This window comes from Polyodon spathula, chromosome 1, assembly GCF_017654505.1.
Source record: "Polyodon spathula isolate WHYD16114869_AA chromosome 1, ASM1765450v1, whole genome shotgun sequence".
NCBI classification, from domain to species: Eukaryota; Metazoa; Chordata; class Actinopteri; order Acipenseriformes; family Polyodontidae; genus Polyodon; species Polyodon spathula.
Window position 1 is genome coordinate 55,927,955 of NC_054534.1, and position 20,301 is coordinate 55,948,255.

A 20,301-nucleotide genomic window follows, 5' to 3' on the forward strand; every position below is an offset into this window, starting at 1 on the left:
ATTCTATTCATTCCTCTGTAAATACGTTATACATTTATAACAACAAGTTGACAAATACTGCATAGTTTAAAGTAGTTAGAGGTTCCAAGTTTGTATACAGTACTTACCGTTAGGCAGAGCCTATAGGTAGATAAAGCCACAGGACCACCACATAAGATTTTCACTTCAAGCTATATGTTTGAATTGATAATTTGTGAAATTACATGGATCATACAAAAAGAATCATCTGGCGCAATATCTGCGTTGTTGTGTAATTTTGGAAGTTCTCGTTGATAGTGAAAGTGAAAGCTTGATAAGAAACAGCGTGCTAGTTGCAGGAGTTCATACTCAACATCAGAGCCAGGAGGGAGACAGACTTCTCTTCAGCCACTGAAGGTAATCCGTTACAGTACTGTATTATTAGGCTTATTAGTCCTATGTGAAATGCATTTAACGGGCATTGTGTTTTTAGATTATATTTTTGTAGTGCACCAATAAAAATGCAAATTCTACACTTCTACATTTTAAATGTATAATTTGTATATTACATTTCAATTAATCCTTTCACTGAAATAAATTGCAATGTATTACAGTGAAATGATTAATTGAAATAAGGTGTTTTTTTTCCACGATTACTCTCAAGCTATTGTTTTTAAGGGAATGTAGATGCAGTTTTACAAAAATAAGTGTTTTCATTTCGTTACTGAAATTTTCAATAAGCAATGGAATCATTTTGATGGCAAAGGTGAAGATGTTCTTTTTAATTATCCTAATAACAGTGACCTAAGCTAAAAAAGTATTTTAAAAAAAAAAAAAATATATATATATATATATATATATATATATATATATATATATATATATATATATATATATATATGTGTGTGTGTGTGTGTGTGTGTGTGTGTGTGTATATATATATATATATATATATATATATATATATATATATATATATATAAACTTTTAAATTTGTTTTAAAATTACAGGTAGACTATACTATATGAGCTGTGTATTTTGCGTGTGCATAACTAGAGATAAATAACTCGCAAATCACTGAGACATGACTTAAATTGGCATGACATCTTTCGTGCGGTGAATAGCATTCTTTTGCTAGTTTGTATGTAGTCGCTATGGATTACATGACGTAGCATATACTGTCCAATATAAAGTAAATTTCTATGCGTATTTTGCATGCGCATGAATAGAGAATACTAACTCTCAAATCAGTTAGACATGTCTTAAATTACTCCCCATATAATATTGCATGAGGTGAAGCATAATTTCTTTGCGAGATTGTATGTAGGAGCTATGAAGTATTATTTTGTGGTGAATACATGAATGTTGAATATATCAACCCGAATATGTAATCCAATATGAACCTACCTTCACCGTGGTGCGATACCCACGTACTTGGAGATGGTTACTAGTGCTTAAGTTAGAACGCTACGTTTATTTACCACATCACAGTCATCGGTTATGTTTTTAATTTTTCATAGAAATGCACCCTTATATATATATATATATATATATATATATATATATATATATATATATATATATATTATATATATATATATATTTTTTTTTTTTTTTTTAAGTAGTCTGCCTACATTATATTGTGTGGAGGAGATGTGTTTCCCGGCTTGAGAAACTAAAGGTGACAAACATTCTCTTATAATGGAACTACTGTTGTCAAGTTACCTGAAAGAAAAGAGCAGTTTACAGTAATTTGACTGATGTTCACTAAAACGTGTGGGTGTGGAACAGATGAATGTTGTGCTTCTATTTTTAGAACTACTGCACCACTTCCAAGGCTTTGAACTTTTTAACTTCATAACCGAGTTGCATGTATCAGTATAATTATCAGCAGATTCGTGTTGTTTTAGAAATACAAATGGTTCACTTGCTTAGGCATTTCCTTTAACAATGACCAGCAACAGGAGAGGCAAATGCAGTGTAAAGCAAAACCAATTATTGGTTCGTTAATACAATATTACCTTTGATTATTCAATATTTACAAATGACTAAACCCTGAATTAAGTTGTTTCTAACTTATACTTGTAAGTCTAAAGCATGTATACTATATAATCCTTGTTTTTTTTTTTTTTTTTTTAAAAGTAGCCTAAACTACATTTTAATCGATTGTGGATAAAGGAGTCATGGAAACATGGCTTTATAAATATAGTTTTTACTGATACCGACTTTGTCACCAGATGAATCAGATAATGTTGTATTTTACTTTCCTCTCAGGCAATATGAAGATGATTCTACTTGTCGTTGTGCTTGCATTCCATTGGCCAGTTTTGCGAGGTATGAATCTTTCTTGTTGAAAAATTTTAAAAGGTTTCTGTAGTTTAACAGCAACTTGGTATGGGCATGAAATATCCCACTAATGTATTGTTGTTATTTAGAATGACTTAGTATATCATTTTCTGTTCCAGTCATCACACCCTGGTGACTTTTGAAACTCTGAAGTAAAAAGCCTATGGTCTTGGACAGATTAAGCCTGCTTAAACAGTTGTACACAAAGAGAAGACATTGTATGTTTGATAGCTGTTTTGAAGCCTCAGGGGTGATTTTAAACAATAAGGTGACTGAAACAGAAAATGATATGTAATAAATCTATACAAGAATAAAAACATTGTTTATTATTATAATGGTGACACACCATGTTCTCCTTTGCAAACACTGACATGGTTCGTTGATTTGTTTCCTGCTTCCAGTGATCAGTTCTGGTGTTCTAAGAATTGAACTGAAGTGTGTTTAGCTCTTATGTAAACACATGACTGGCATGAGATGCTATCTAAGTGGTGAAAAATAAAACACTGAGGTGGTTTTAGAAAGGGCCACTAGGTGTGTGCAACTGTCATTTTTGTAATTTATTCCCCCACTTCAATTGTGGTGTTTCAGGGATGATTTAGATCACAGATGTACAGCCCTAGTGGTTATTGTTGAAGCCCATTTAGCTCTTGGGAATCTTATCAGAAGCAGACCCAGGGATGGAAGACATTAGTTAGTAAGCAGCTGTAGTACTGTCCTACTTAAAATGGCAATCAGGTTTCATAGAGCTAACAAACAAAAAAAAAAAAACAGGTATTCTGAGCGAATAGAGGGTTTATATATCTAGGAATATTTCATATAAATACCATTGAATTACATGTTTGTGTAACATTGGACATGAATATGGGACAGTGCATCTTTTGACATAAATTGTCTTTTTTTCCAGCTCTATTCACTGTGGAAATGATTAAAACCTTGTATCTTGCCGAGTTTGGAAACACTGTCAAAATGGAGTGTAGATTCCCGACAGGAGGCAGTCTGGATAGTATAAATGTGTATTGGCACCGCATGTTGTCTAACGGCTCGGAGTATGAAGTGTATACGCTGGTAAATGGGAATGAGGACCTGCAATCACAGCACCCTGTGTATAAAGGGAGAGCCCATATGAAGCCAGACCTGCTCAGGAAGGGGCGGGCGGAGCTGGAGATCTCCAATGTTAAGATTTCTGACTCTGGCTCATACAGGTGTCTCATCAAAATGGGAGGGGCTGACTACAAACATGCCACCCTTAGTGTTACAGGTAAGCAGTGGCTCTCTGTTGAGTGGAAGTCATGCAAATGCAGTAATACTGCACTGCACAGGTGCAGGTAACATCAAATATTGGCACAGACTGCTAAGCCCAGGAAACATGACACAAATGTAATAATTTATTTTTTGCCCACTGTTGAAGCTAGTTGATTGCAACATTTTTTTTTTTAAATACAATTTTAACCAAGCTGTTTAACGTTAAAAATGACATTGTTGCTTTACCGCTTCATATAGTGAAAATAATCCCAGAAAAACTGCCAGAAAAACTGTCTGAAAGTGACCTTGTATTTCATCTGCTGTAATCTATCTCTCATGCATTTTGCTGATCATATGATAACAGCTCATCCAATGTTACTCAATCATTTCTATATAGAAATGGGTTAGTAATAGTAGCAGCATTCAGGTAATATTGAAAGACACTAGGTTCCCAATGTCTACAATGCGTTTACCCATCCAAAACACAAACAGCTTTGCCAAGTGTTTGTCATAAACCTGCTTGGATTTGGGTTTTGGATGGGTAAACGCATTCAGATGAACCAGTACAATTGCTTGTAGACATTGGTGTAAAAATACCCCATCAGTTCCTGCCTGCCATAACTATCTACTTGTAAACCTAAAACAAAACAACAAAAATACATATACATTAAGTTTCCTTTATAATTTCTTTCAGCACCCTACAAGATAAAAACCCATGTAAAGGAACTTCCTAAAAATGCAGATCATAAGGATGCAGAACTGTCATGTGAATCTGAAGGATACCCCCCAGTAAAGGTGCTCTGGAAGGACGGGAATGATCAAGACCTCAGCAAAAAAGCTACTAGTAAACATTCTGTCACTGCAGATCAGCTGTTCCACATATCAAGCCTCCTGATTGTAAGTGCGAGCACCAACAACACATACCACTGCATACTCTGGAATGAAACCATGGAGGAGACTTACAATGCCAGTCTCAGAATCCCAGGTACTGAGATATTTTAGATTTTTTTTTTTTTTTTTTTTTTTTTTTTTTTTTTGCTTCAATTCATAAAAAAAGGTTACTTCCCCTGGGTGCTCTACCTATTAATTTACCATATGTTTCCAATTAGGGCAGTTTTGGAATGCATTGGAACTCTCATTGCAAGGCATTTTGGTACTTGTAGTCTTGCATCTCTGAAAGAAAAGAAACAGTTAAAAGTTAGCTAAATGCATTGGGAAGTGAACTGTCCCCAATGAACCTGCTTATCATACAGTATACAGTATGGCCACTAGTACTTCCTTTGCATGCAGTAAGCAATGCAATAAGCATGGGAATGTTTATTTCAAATAAATATTGCTCCACATACATTACTTTTTTTATATATTATGCACATATCATTACTACAGTAACTGTGTACTCACAAGCAGCTTGCCTCCAATATCTGTCTACCATGAATTATACTGGGTTTATACATTTACATTTTTTGTAGTTTTCTCTTGACATAGGGATCCAGTTCTGTCTAGGTTTAATGACTATGAAACTGTATGTATGCAGTACAGTTTATATTTTAATTGTTCTTGTGTAAATGGAGTTACTAATAATAAAACTCAATATACCAAAAGTGAATGCAGTTATTCAAATGTCGATGGGACATTATAAGGACGTTGAACTCACTAACGGACCAAATTATGACTAAGCATACATCACACATTAATAAGTCATAACTTTATTACTGGAAATTGTATTTCTGTAAGTGGCACAGTATGAGTAGTGTATCTCAACTATGACAGACTCAGCTGAGTGTCTGTGCTATATCAGTTGTTTTATGAAAAATGTAACTGTATTCACTATTGTGTTTTAAATAATTACTAAATATTACATTTACAAATTCCTTAATTCTCGTTTGTAGAAGTACAGCATACCTGGTACATGGTGTGTAAACTTAGGTTTTTTCCAGCTTTTACTTATATCCGCAAACCCTGGTTTTAGTTGAGTCATGGCTGTGATCATGTGAAATACAAATCTGGTTAGCTTGGCTGTTGGTTAGAGTGACATTGGAAATTAGACTTTCCCTTTGTTCCACACATTTCCTGATTTGCTTGGGTAATTGTGCAGTGGTAGTAGAAGTAAATACTTCAATGTACTGTCACATATCTTTAGCTATTTGACTGGTGATAAATGGAAACACAGGATATATGGAGACACTTGTCTGGACTGATAGTCTTTAATGGTAGAAGTCCATTCTTTTTATATCAAGTATTGAAAATGTAAGTGTATAAAACCAATATAATAATGCAACTCGTGGTAAACAGATATTGGAGGCAAGCTGCATGTGACTGCACTCTAGTAATACTTTTTCTGAATTTCTAAAGACAGGTGAACATTTTTAACCAGGGTTGTGTAGCTGTATTTCTTTTCCCCTGTAACTGTATAATATGTACACTAGATTTACTAACTTGCAGTTGCAAAAGGAGCAGAAATAACATTTCTAAAACCACCAGTGTTGTTTCTTACCACTGTAATTCCTTGCTAACATTTTTAATAGATACATGTACCCTTCTCATTGTGTTTTGCAGCAGATATAAAGACTGTTGATCCCGCTATTGCAGATGGTCTCCGTTCAAATGCATATTGGGCAGCAGTGGTTATCGTGCTTATGACAATAATAACAGCAGGCGTGATAATACTAATGTTGAAGAAAAAAATTAAATGTTCCCAACTACGAGGTACCATCATTTTATTTTCCCCTGCTTATGTATCTTATAGTATAGATAGTTGTGAAGGAGAAGTAATTCATTTTGGAGTACACTTTATGGTTTGGATATTGATTGTTTTGGGCGAAATACAGGATAAATAATCACATAAACTAAGTAGAGTTTTTGGATTTGAGCAGCTCGTGCTTATATAGTTGTGAACAGGCTGGCTGTAGGGGTGACGTCAGGCCAGAAAATTAAACCAAAACATACAGCAACTGTGGGCGAAACCAAGACGCTGCGGCACTCAGTGTTTTATTAACAGAAATAAAAAATAAAAGGTTTGAACAAAACTAAACGCTTTTCACAAACCACAAAAACAAACAAAATGGCTCATTGGCCAAAACAAACAGACAAACTCAAAATGTACCGTGCTGCTTTAATTTAGCATGTATAGTAATTGTAATTCTTTAATTATTTTTCTCTAGTCTCTCTACTCCTGTTCTCTACTCACCGAACACCCAACCCTGTGTACGTGAAACATTCATTCTTTTATACAGCTCTGCCAAGGCTCAATTGCTAATCAATCATTCACTTGAATTTCGGCACAGACTGCACTTGGACTAATTGTGCACTTCCTGTGCCCCAATACAAATACCCACTTTAATCTGCACATGCAGTGATTGTGCCTAAATACAAATATAAATTTTCTATCACCTACATAACCCACACTCTGTGCACCGATATAATAATGCATATAACAGAAACACACCACATACAACATAAAACACAAAATATGCACAGGGGTGGGGGCACCCTGCCACAAGGTTCTCGGTGTCAGGCCCTCCATCGATAACCGTCTCTCTGCCACAGGGCATCAATCACTATGGGCATGGACTGGTCCCCCAGCCCAGGACTCCAGCTCCATATACGCCTCCCTCTCCATCTTTCCTCTTCAAAAAAACTAAAATAAATCCTCTTCACAAAACTGTACCCACAGTATCGTTCCTGGCCTGTGTCTTGAAGGCACTGTATCCCATCTGACACTACGTGTGAACAGGCTGGCTGTAGGGGTGACGTCATGCCAGGAAATGAAACCTAAACACACAGCAGCTGCAGATGAAACTTGAAATACACAACATACAACATAAAACACAAAATACACACAGGGGCGGGGCACCCTGCCACAACAGGATACATCATAAACATTCATGAAGTAGTTATTCCCAAATTCTGGGTTGAGCGGATTCTTTATGGTTATCCTCATGAGTAAAATAACCACAGCAACAGACATGGAGTATTCTGTTTATAGAAGGATAATATATGAAAAAGAAAGTATGTTTTAAACTGAATTAAACAACTGAATTTTGAGAATTACTTTCCTTACTTTCCTTAGATCAAACTGCATATTGTAAGCAATGCAGCATAATTTGGAACAGTGCAATTTGCCCAGTCATTCTGTCATTGGATATGAGTGATTGCAAGTCCCTGCTGTCTTGATTGAAATTTCTGAAGTGTTCTGTCACTAAGTTTTATGCTATTTCTTAATCATCCACTTATTCCTAGATGGCAAAACAGTAGTTTCATCAATCGAGATGGACTAATAAACAAAAAAGTGTGGTGAGGGGTTGGAGTTGGCTTAAAAGGAGCAGGCTTTAGGCAACAATGATACCTATGATGGAAATACCCCTATATATATATATATATATATATATATATATATATATATATATATATATATATATATATATTAGCATCAGTGACTGAATATAAAAAGGCTATTCCATGCTATCTCAACCCTATAAAAAATTTGTATTGACAAAGTGGAAGGCATAAGCCAGGCCTGCTCTAGCAAACCTGCTGTGATTCAATGAAGTTTAACCCAGGGGAAGTCTAAGCTAGTCACACTAATCATATCAAAATAAGGAGCCACACAAAGAAGCATATCATGCTTGAAATGTGAAACTATGCAAAAGGACTTTTTCAGGATTTTTACATCTTGCAATCTCCACATGATGATAAACAGGAGATCCCAGTGTATATATGATTATAAACATGACTTGTTTATAGGAGGTCCCAGTGTATATATAGTTACACAGCCTTTTTGTTATATAAAAAGAAAGCCCCTCTTGGAAAGGGATATTTACATGGTATTAATAGCTAGGGAGAACAACTATGCAGTTATATAAATAATGCCATTCTAGTTGTGTGGGTTGCCCTGGAATTGGGAAATCCCTCGACTATTTTTAATCTGTAAAGCACCTGTAGATATCTTTGATGAATAATGTGCGCTATAGGACCTGTCAGCATGATTCTGTGTGAAAAATCTGTATTTGTTTTTATCCAATCAGTAATCTCATACTGTAATACAGCACTGTAACAGGGTCTTGCTTGTGGGTGTGTGCCTTCACTGCTGAGTGACAGGCAGGAGATCAAGACAGGGGTTGAAGTTCACACGCCCTGCAGGCGCACAGGATTTATTCACAACAAACAGAAAGAAGGCAAATAAAGATGGTCATGTGACGTTACTAACGCTGGTAACGCACATAGGACTAATACAGCAAGCTGTACAAAAATGCAAAATAAAACACAGTACAAAAAACTATCAAAATAAAGGTGCGTAACAACAGCGTCCGCTACTCCCTAAGACATGGAGGTCCCGCTCTATACACCTCGCTCACTATACATTAGTGGGATTTACAATTCCTGAACTAATCTTTTCTGCTCAATTACATCTAAACCCCGACTCCGACTACTAGCAGGGCCATCGGCGGTTTCGCTTCTGATCCCGGGTCACTCTCATGGCGATCAGGATTACGCAGCCAGGTCTGCATGTCCGGGTAGCGTGGATGATCTTTAGCCCGGTGTCCGTGGCTTTGCAGCAGCCCCGAGGTGAACAAACAGGACCTCTTTATACCTGACGCCATGCTGGAACACACCTACCTGATGATTATCCACAGCTGGCAATCATACACAGCAGGCAGGCTATCCAAGGAGCATCATCAGGTACTTCATTAAATTAATTACAACAATTTACACCCTTATTTACAATATATACACAAAACCCACATCCTGCCCTGCTACAAGCGCCAATTAGTTTTATGGTTAGTCTGAAACCAACTGCAATCAGACTGCCACCAGGCGGATGTAATGGATGTTTTTTTTTGTTTTTGTTTTTTTTTAGTTTTTTTTTTATCTTGTATCTTATTAAATAAGCTATTTGTTTTTGGGGAGATGTTGGAGGCCGTCTCCTAGGTGGCCAAGAGTGAATTGGACTCTTACTGTTTTATAATGTTATGTGTGGTTTGGTCACATAGACAGGATACTGTCAATGCAAGGGATGGAAAACAAAACTGAAAAAAGAGAATAAAGAAAGAAAGACAGAAAGAAGCAGGTAGAGATGGATTCTGGTGATATACTGTAGTAGTGCTTCTATGGCAATTCCAAAAGAGCTGTTGCTCCTTCTTTGTCTTTCTTGAAGCAAACATGTCAAAAATGATTTATTTTTAGTTTTATTTTTAGTACCACACTATAATGAAAATACATTTGTTCATTTTAAAATTTCATAGGTATGCAGCCATTATGTGGGTCAATAAACAATGCCATTGCTTGTAATAGAATTGCAATCAGTATACAGTTGCAGTATGCTTTATTTTTATTAATATTTTATGGTAAAGGTTTTTGGTCACTTTCTCTGTCCAGAGTTAATGGAGTGTAAACTAACCACCACAGGTGAGGTCAGTCCTCCTTTGTTTAAAAACCTTTACATTGAACACTGTGCCACATATAGCAATGGCATCCAGTTGAACCCTTTCTATTACATGATTCAGGGATTGCTGGGATAACAGAAGAGAGCAGTCTAGCAATTTTTCTACAATGAAGTCACAACATTTTACAGTTGCAGCTTTGATTGAAAACTCTGTAGATATGTTTTACATATGTTTTAAACACAAGTAATAGCAAAGGCTAAGGAAAGTGTAGATACTGCAAGTATATGCCTATAGAAACACATGTGAAAAATCACAGTAGGAAACTAAACAAGTGGGGGTCTTTTCAGTTGATATAAGCAGCGGTGGATTGATGCGCATACCACTACTGAGATAATAAAAATATATGTTCAAGGGTTGTGAAAATCAAACATCTAACTGCATGTGAGTCTGCTTTTTTCATAGTTCCTTTTTGGCTGTAAAAGAGGAACCTTTTTTAGTGATTTAAAGGGCAGCTGTATTTAGATCTGTCACCGTTTAGTTCAATTGAAAATTGTCTCCTAGTCATAGACCTTTTAATATATAATGATACACCTCACTTGGCAGTATGTTAGTATTTAATTGCAATCAATTGAGTCTATAAAACCTGTGAAATAAGTGTTTAAAGAAAAGTTGTTTTTAGCTAGTAGGCTGTGAGTATTTCCTGAGGCTTTGGCTAGAACTACAGGCTAGAGGCCAAGCTTTAGAGAAACAGAGCAAAAAATAAATGAAGGCAACAAATCCTAGATCTTATTGCAGGGGAAATTTTGTTTTTGAAAAGTTGTTACTTATATATGTTTACCATCTAAAGCAGAATAAATTCTGTCAGCGTAAATCCAGCACTTTGTGTTATTTTTAACACCACAGAGGTCTATTTCACAATTATTTAGCCGATTCAAAAAGGTGTAGAAATATTTGATCTGCTTAAAAGATGAAGACTGTGTCAAGCTACATGTAACAGAATCTGCAGGTTTTTTTTTTTTTTTCCTCTGGACATTTTAATGTCAGTCACTTTGCTGAGTCGTTACAGTGCAGCAGTATATGGCTTTTCTGAACACCTTTCTTCCATGCAAAAATATCAGAATCTCCCATTCCTACTATTTCATCGAAACTTTGAAGAACTGCATTTCATATCAGATCAGCTGCAGCATAAAGACAATAAACTTAGCACAATTAAATTTAGCAGACAGATAATACTGTACTTCTGCTTATCAGATATCTGTGGGACTTTCCTCAAATGTACAGTACATAGTCCTGCTTTGTACTTACTGGAAAAAAAAAAACTCAGCAAGCTATTTTAGTAAATACATTTTTTAAAAAAAAAACAATATGAAGTTTACTACAGTATACCATGATAAAAGCACAGGAAAGTGTAGTAAAACATAATAATATCACAGCAAACCAGAGGAAAGCATGGTACCTCACATATAAGTAGTGTAAAGCATTGTAAAATATGTAGTTAACTATGTAAATGCATAGTATAAGCATGTTAAAGCAAGGTAAACTGCAAACATACTGTGCAAATTTACCATTTTAATCTTCTATGAGGGGAGGCCGAGAATGTTACAAAAAGATTCTCACAGGGGCGGTATATTGGGATACTACTGTTTCACAGATGTCTGCGTCTAAATCGATCTTAAGCAATAAAGTGGAACATTTTTTAAGGAATTTAAAGGGCGGCTGCATTAAAATCTAATATTGATTTTTTATTGTGCTGATTAACAGTTGACATCACGAAGATGGTGCAAAACGATCTGTCGATCTTGGGCAGGTGTTGTGACTCTTGGTCTCCCAATTTGTGGCCTGTCATAGACAGAGTGTGTCTGGTTATACCGTCTCACCAGGTTTGAAATTGCTGGCTGTGAGCACCCAAGACAGCGAGCCACAGTTCGCTTCCCTAGTCCAGCCTCCAACATGCTGATTGCGCGAAGGTGCTGCTCTCTTGAGAGACGTGGCATATTGGGGTTTTTTTTGGGATTTTCTTTATTGCTTTAATTGAAGCTTGCAATTCAGCAGCTAAAATCACTCAATATCCACTGTCCAATCAATAATAATGATAATAATAATATTTATTTTTATATAGTGCCTTTCATAGTGGTCCACCATCACAAACCGTTTCGCAAGATATGAGACTAGGGTGTGTGAACTATGCATCAGCTGCAGAGTCACTTACAACAACTTCTCACCCAAAAGACGGAGCACAAGGAGGTTAAGTGACTTGCTCAGGGTCACACAATCAGTCAGTGGCTGAGCTGTCTCACTAGTTAGGTGGTTAAGTGCATATGCTTCAGTCATAGTCAATTAGACGTGTCATGATCAAGATTGATTGATCGAGTGATTAAAGAGAAACCAAAAACATTTCGTCAATGTCTTTCATTTATATACCTTTTTTTTTTTTTTAATAATTGTGTTATAATAGTGATAAGTTCCTTTTGATGCTCGGTATACATATTACAGAATATACATTAATTGATTGGAGAAATGTATTTCAAAAGCAATTTTGAAGTGTAATTAGCTTAAATTCAAACCAAAAAATAAATAAAATGTACATTTGTGTTTTTCTTTTTGTTTTATCTTGTCTATTATACAGCTGTGTTAAGGCGGTATCTTAATGAAGAGAATGAAGCGCACATCAATGAAGAGGATGGTATGTTTACTAAACACGTATCTAATATTTCTGTTCATACCAGTATTTTATAAATTGTATTGAGTTTGTTTGTTCTGTTGGCTTTGGATTAAGGTGTGTGTGTGTGTAAAGCCCTATTGTGAACTCTCTATGGTAGCTGACTGAGTTGAGTGAAAATACCATAGTTATTAACACTATCTCATTTACAAAACTGTAAACAATCTACAGGTCTTCTATGAATATGTGTTTCAATGATACAAAAACATTTAGCTATTCAGCAAAGGGTCTGAGTGAGGTGAAACGGACAGTAAATTAAATCATTCTGCATTCATTCCTCTATCACAATACGTACAGGGGGGCTGTGTATATACTTTCATACAAAGGGGTTGTTTACATGCACTATATGACCGCGTTACAAAAAGGGCATTGTGGCAACTCATACTAATCTCACTGATACAAGTCATGTTACGAAGATAGGTTGATATATTTAGCCTAGAACAAACAAGGGTTAAGGGAGCCTTTCTTGAAGTTTTTAAAATCCCTAAATGAACTGATACTAAGGAGTTGTTTAAGAACAAACTAGTATCAATCAGCTACTAGGAACCAAACAAGCATTGCTTATGTTCTTTCTTAAATTAACCGTAGTTTGAACTGATTGACAGCTATTTACCGACTGACAGGTATTTATTATTATTTTTAATCCATTTTTGTAGCTGATAGAAGGATATCAGTTTCTGACCAAGTAAAAAAGGCTGCATCAGTGTATCCTGTGTAATAAGAGGTATTCTGTAAACATTTAGACTTGATGATTATTTAGTATGTGTAATAATAATTTAGGGGAACTGAAACACAACTCTGTCAGGTTTTGTAGAATTTACCTCGAGTTAAGCCACATACTGTTTGTTTAATGGTGCAAAAAATGATACTGCGCAGCCAACAGCACTGAAGTGTGACAGTTTAGGTTCATATCTTATCAAATGTGACACCATCCAGAATAGTGTCACATGGCCCAGTCAGTTTACTGGTAGTAAGCTTTCTTGTGATTTCTGTTAATCACACATCTGCTGACCTGCAGATAGGGAGTTCAGTGAAGATATTGTTCAGTGAAGTGTCACTGAAGGGCAAATAATGATATGGGTTCTGTTGCATGCACTTTAAATGATGCATTCTGGAAAATGCTAGGGAGAAATTGTTTAAGCAGGACATGCAGAATTAAGTGATTATTTACAAATGTACAGTATGTGCTTGTGTAAAAAAAAAAAAAAATAACAGTACAATTCTATAGCAAGTTATTGGAAGTTATTTTGTCATAGTTTTTAAACCATTTCAGCGCAGATATGCCATAATCAGTGGCCTCTATTTTAAGCTAGTGCAAAAAAGCAATTTTTGTAAAGGGATAAAATAATTGTAGATCACGGTATTAAATTAGAAAGAAACGTGTAAGTTAAAGGAAGGAATAGTTAATAAATGTAGTAAGTTTGGTGGTACAGTGGTTCTTTTATGTTGTTCTTCCTCTCTGAAAATATGCTTTTACATCTGTACTTGGACTTGCTCAAAATATATCTTGTCGATTTTGTCCCTCAGACCATTTTGCCCAATTAACAGCTCAACACGAGGTTCCATAAGGGATTCAAAGTGTGTTGCTCCACACTACACAAGTGAACTGTACCAACCATTTAAAACATTCAAAACGAGAAATGTTACAACAAAGATCGATGTGTCAGCAGTTTCTTCGTTGTAAGTCTTGATTTTGGTAACAATTGATTAGATTTGAACACCGAGCCTGGACATTGCCCTGATATATAGATATATTTATATATATATATATATATATATATATATATATATATATATCTATAGATAGAAATATATATAGATATATATATGTCATATAAATATACGTTTTAACTTCAACCTTAATGGTTGGAATTACCAATTATTTGTAAAAATGTCTGTGACATTATTAAGTTTGCAAACGTCTATTACAGGCCCAAGTGTTCACAATTTACCTGTATGACTGACACTGTTAAATTTTGTTGATGATGGTGCTGTAGTCTGGTAACCATGGACATCACCATTGGTAAATTTATGTTTATTTAATAATATATATATATATATAATATATATATATATATATATATATAGTACTATATATATATATATATATACATATATCTCTCACCACACTTTTTTGTTTATTAGTCCATCTCGATTGATGAAACTGCTCTTTTGCCATCTAGGAATGAGTGGGTGGTTGTATTGTACCGTGAAAGAAGAAACACACTTTATTGGAAAGCATATCTTTGCTACAATGTGGCACTAAAGAAATAGCATAAAACTTACTGACAGAACACTTTGTACATTTCAATCAAGACAGCAGGGAATAGGAGTGTTGTCTTTTGAGTAAAAAAACAAACAATGCACTATTTGGCTAAATTACACTGATTCACTGAAACCCGTTTTCTCTAACAAAAATTTCCAACTGTAGGTATTACTTTAAGCTTCTAATAAAGTCAAGGTAAAATATAAAATGTCTTTGGTGTGCCCATTAAATACATATTTAAATACAGACAGTATTTAATTTGAAAACATAATTCAGAAAAAAAGTTATACATTTCTTCAGCTATATCAGTTAACTTCAGTATGCTAGAAATGTATAGTTATTTTACATATCATGATATATTTTCTTTACGTATTGAGACTATCGTAAATATAAAATGCACCATGAATATTTACACACAGTACTAAATAGTAAATTTGAAATCTTCATATTACACTCTGTCTGCATGCATTGGTAAACCATGGTAAAAACACATCAAAGTGTATTAAAAGCATAAAGAAAGCATGATAAAGCAAAAAAAAAAAAAATATGGTAAATTGTGTTTTAAGCAAAAACTACTAAAGTGTGAATTATTGCTGGTTTTTCAAGTGATTAGAATGGTGGTTATTTGCCACAAGGATAGATACCTCAGTACCTCATTTAGTTCCTTTTTTTTGTGTTTATTTTAAACGTCACTTTAGATATTAATCTTTTAGGAGCCTTTTTAGAACCCTACCCAGTGGTTGAAAACAGTTGTTTATATCCGAACAAACTAAATAATTAGTAAACAAGGCAAATAATGAATTAATAGAAGCAACACCAGAGTATATGTATGTTTGCCTGTTTGTATGTCAACCGTTATAAAGGGTAACTATAGTAACAGCATAGCAAGGTGTAGTAAAGATTAGTGAATGCATTGTAAAACATATTAAAAAAAACTAACAAGGCTAAACTATGATATAGTATAATCATAGGAAAAACATGGTAATACTGCAAAAATACCATGCAAAAATACTGTGGTAAACTTTTATAAGGGAAATTCTGTGTATACAATGTATATAGGTCATATAGGGTTCCACTTTTATAAGGGAAATTCTGTGTATACAATGTATATAGGTCATATGGGGTTCCACTTTTATACGTTACTACTAATGACTTTAATTTAGGATTTATAGCCGCTGCGAGGGATGAATATCACTGACAGGCTTGACAAGTTAGCCAATTAGAATTTGTACAGTTTATTTTAGAATGATGATTGATCTCCTTGTCTATTTTACAGTGATGGGCAAACTCAACCACTGACAGTCCTGATACCGCAGCCAAAGGGGGCGCTGTTGCTGGAGGGGGATCGTTTAAGTGGAAAAACCCGTCTGTGCCGGACCCTGGCAGCGATGTGGGCTGACAGCACTGGCGAAATCACCTTTGGCGCAAGGGAGTGTGAGCTTGTCATATTGCTGAAGCGTAAAGGCTCCATTGGGAACATTTATGAAGAGATGATAAGGCAGCTATTACCGGAGAAGAGGTTCAGAGAGGCAGACCTGGAGGCTGTTCTGATGGAACACTTTATTGATTCTTGACGGGTGCAGTAAAGGAAATACAACATTAGATGAGTCGTTGAGGAGCCTTATAAAGGAAGGGTGTTCTTTACTGGTTCCAAGCCTTCCTGACGGATGTGAACACACTGTAGACTGTTTTGGATCTGTTCTGAAGCTGCAAAGTGGAAGAGTCGCAGCTGATGTCTTTCTATGAATCTTGCTTTTTGGTCTTTAAGCTAATAAGAGAAGTCACGTACAATTTATTTCAAATCACAAGCATGCTAAAGGCACGTTCGGACATGAGGATAAATTCCCTAAAGATTACTATATTTGCACCATTTGAATTCTCAAAAGATCAAAATACTGTTCTGCACTTCTGTTATTCATTTCAAGTGAAGATTTGCATAGGTAATCTTGTTGGAAGGGTGTTGGAAACGCCTGCAGGCATACCAACTGCTTTTCAAGTGTAACGTAATGATTAGGCTGCCCATTTTCTTCTGCGGTTCCTTTGAGGTGGGTTCAAGGTAGGTTCATTTTCTTGTGCGGTTCCTTTGAGGTGGGTTCAAGGTAGGTTCATTTTCTTGTGTGGTTCCTTTGAGGTAGGTTCAAGGTGGGTTTATTTTCTTGTGCGGTTCCTTTGAGGTGGGTTCATTTTCTTGTGCGGTTCCTTTGAGGTGGGTTCAAGGTGGGTTCATTTTCTTGTGCGGTTCCTTTGAGGTGGGTTCATTTTCTTATACGGTTCCTTTGAGGTGGGTTCAAGGTGGGTTTGTTTTCTTGTGCGGTTCCTTTGAGGTGGGTTCATTTTCTTGTGCGATTCCTTTGAGGTGGGTTCAAGGTGGGTTCGTTTTCTTGTGCCGTTCCTTTTATGTGTTTTCAAGGTGGGTTCATTTTCTTGTGCAGTTCCTTTGAGGTGGGTTCATTTTCTTGTGCGGTTCCTTTGAGGTGGGCACAGCCTGTTTCTCTTCTGAGATCATATAATGTGTATAGGGTTTTAATTAGCTATGTCCTTGACTAATCCCTTATAGTATTTCCACACGCAATAGACAATAATTTCCCATGGTCATATTTGTAAGCGAGGAAAAGGATTGTCACAAACATTGACTAAATGGACCATAAGAAAGCACTTAATTTCATAAAACATTCCATTTGTATCACATACATGAATTACTTCCATTTGAGAAGTTATGTTTTTATTTGCACTGGGTAACATAGCTGGATCTATGGCCCTAGTTTACTGTTTCAAATGAAATCAACACCTTGTGTCTGTTGCCTGTTAACCTGCATTCTAAATCGGAGAAATACCACAGAGGCATAAAAATGAGTCCTTTATAAATAATATATAATACAATAATATGTTTTAAGAAAATTGTATTAAAACTGGTATATAAAGGACTGCCTGAAATCAGTTTTATGTCACACTGGATGTCTTGTGAACTTATTTGGTCATTTCTCCTCATTTGTGGCATAAAACTAATGGAGCACAAATATACAATGCACCGTAATTAACCACATAATGTATGATTATCCTTTAAAGACTGCTTGCTATTGCCTAATGAGGATTTCATGGTGTTATTTTAATGTATTTATGCTGCCCTCTGGTGAAGACATATTGGTAAAGGTGAAGCAGGTCTTTTCAAGGCCTGTGGCCAGCTTTAGAGCTAAAAATTGGATTCTGTAAGGTGGTAGGTGCTATCTCAACACTTGATCCACCATGACCCTTTACTTAAAACTAAATGTAAAAAATGGTTCAATGCAACACATCCAGACACATGGTAATGCAATTTCTGCTTATTTATATGTGTATGTATAAATTCCAGGTGTAGGTAATGCATTCCGTAAAGCATTACCACACATCTTGTGACTTTGATTTCATTACGATGGCATTATTCAGATTACATGTCAGTTCAGTCTCTTGGTCTGGATTAGCAAGTCTACTTTGTTGAACTTGGAAGTATATTTTGAGTTATTTTGAACTTGTGTGAGTCTTCTCCAGAAGTTCCCCAAACACAGATTTTGGTATGGATGTTATAGGGCCTGAAACAGATTACTTCTAAAGCACAACAAACAGAACAAACCAGCTGTGTGGATAAATGGGGCTTGTATTCGAAGTAGCAATTTAACATTTAGAAGGCAGCTAGACAGTTCAGTAATGAGGAAGTGAATTTATCTTGACCATTCATTATGACAGCACATTTGGATACAATCAAAGTAATTGTGATTGTAGTTGTTTCCACAGTACTTTTCATATTTTTGACAGTACATTTGTAAATATCATTGATTATACTGCTGTTACTGCTTCATTTATTGTAAATACTGTACAGAGATCTTATTTTTTATAAAAAGTTATAAATACCTGTATTATTCATTAAACAAAAATATTTGATTTGCAGTTACTGTATAACCATTATAATCTTTTATCTATAAAACTATTCACTTTCTAGTTAGATCTTGATAAACAGGGTCTGAGAAGTAGATACCATATTATTTCCACCCTTGTGTGTATGGGCATCTCTCTCTCTCTCTCTCTCTCTCTCTCTCTCTCTCTCTCTCTCTCTCTCTCTCTCTCTCTCTCTCTCATTTTACCAGCTCATCTGAGCATCTGAAGACTGTGCAGCAGAGTTTGAGGGTTGTGGAATGTATCTGTTGTGTGCTGGGGTAGGGTTTTGGGTTACATGTGAAACTCAACACAGCTGGAAAATGCAAGAGAGTGGCTGACATGCACCAGCTGTCCAGTATTACTTTATCTGTTACTGTCTGCATCAGGGCTAATTCATAAACTAGTAGTAATGAATTTCTCTGTACAATTGTATCTGTATGTTAATAATAAAACCTGATTACTGATTACCTGATTTGAAGTTGTTTGTCGTGTCTGGTAATTTTTAGTCTCAGTTCTCAATAGATATTTAGAAAATATTAGACCTTGTTTTCTTACATTACAATCTACTAAAAAACATTAATTAGAAGAAGAACTATTACAATAAAATTCAGCTTTACAATACAAGGACTCAGGATACAAGATCACAGTAATTCACATACCTGGGTCACACCTGGGTTGACCGAGGTTGAGACGACCCACCTCAGGATGTGGGCCGACATGCTTTGACCTGAGTTGAGCGAGACAAAATGCATGACGGCCGTTTGTAAGCCGATAAAATAACAAACAGCCGCGTCTGCGTGAAGATTTCTGTTTATTCTATATTTCTATATTTTCTTGCTTGAGACACACCATGAGCCAGATTGCAGCAGGGATGAAGAAACATTTGCTCTAATCAATGTTTTGGCTGTTATATTTAGTTCTGATCCGGGTTGAGCATGCCAGTGTGAAAACAACCCCAATAACAAACTAGAAGCAAGGGACATAATTTAACAAGTACTACTCCCAGATATGACAGATCATGATCATGAGCTGACTATGTACTTCTAGGCCATCCAGCTAACTACACATATTAAATACCCAACCTCAAACTTCCCCACCAGTTTAGTTCAGACTACCTTTACTATGTGTTGACCATGCTATTTTGATGAGGCAAGTAGTAGCAATAACTCTTTGAATTAAGGTGAAGCTATCACATACTATAAATAATGTAAGCAGATTATAATTTAAAATGATAATTCACAGCCAGAGTGCAGTAATGATACCTATTGTGTTCTGTTGTACCTGAGAGATGAAATTCCTGTGGACATCCAACCATCTGTCTGTCAAACTTACATTCCTGTAAAAATCTGGAGAACAGCTTTGCCAGTTGTCATGAAACTCGGTATTAACATTACTTAGCAGACTTAATTAATAGTATCAGATTCCCTGTATATATGGAGTGTCTGGTTGTCTGGTCACCCGTCTGTATGTCACACTAA

General features: G+C 35.7%; 1 protein-coding gene across 1 annotated transcript; it reads left to right on the forward strand.

The window, feature by feature from the left end:
• Window positions 1–340: 340 nt before the first annotated feature.
• LOC121319791 (programmed cell death 1 ligand 1-like) lies at window positions 341–18,751 on the forward strand. The gene is made up of 7 exons (XM_041257627.1): window positions 341–375; window positions 2,233–2,292; window positions 3,209–3,562; window positions 4,241–4,531; window positions 6,103–6,252; window positions 12,556–12,612; window positions 16,191–18,751. Exons 2-7 carry the CDS (start codon window positions 2,238–2,240, stop codon window positions 16,211–16,213), a joined length of 930 nt encoding a protein of 309 aa, XP_041113561.1. The 5' UTR covers window positions 341–375; window positions 2,233–2,237; the 3' UTR covers window positions 16,214–18,751.
• The last annotated feature ends 1,550 nt before the right edge of the window (window positions 18,752–20,301 follow it).

Coding starts and splice junctions, on each gene's coding strand:
- LOC121319791 (XM_041257627.1), top strand. CDS start 2,238: ATGAAGATGATTCTACTTGTCGTTGTGCTTGCATTCCATTGGCCAGTT. Junction 6,253..12,555: donor TAAATGTTCCCAACTACGAG/GTACCATCATTT, acceptor TCTATTATACAG/CTGTGTTAAGGCGGTATCTT. Junction 12,613..16,190: donor GCACATCAATGAAGAGGATG/GTATGTTTACTA, acceptor TCTATTTTACAG/TGATGGGCAAACTCAACCAC.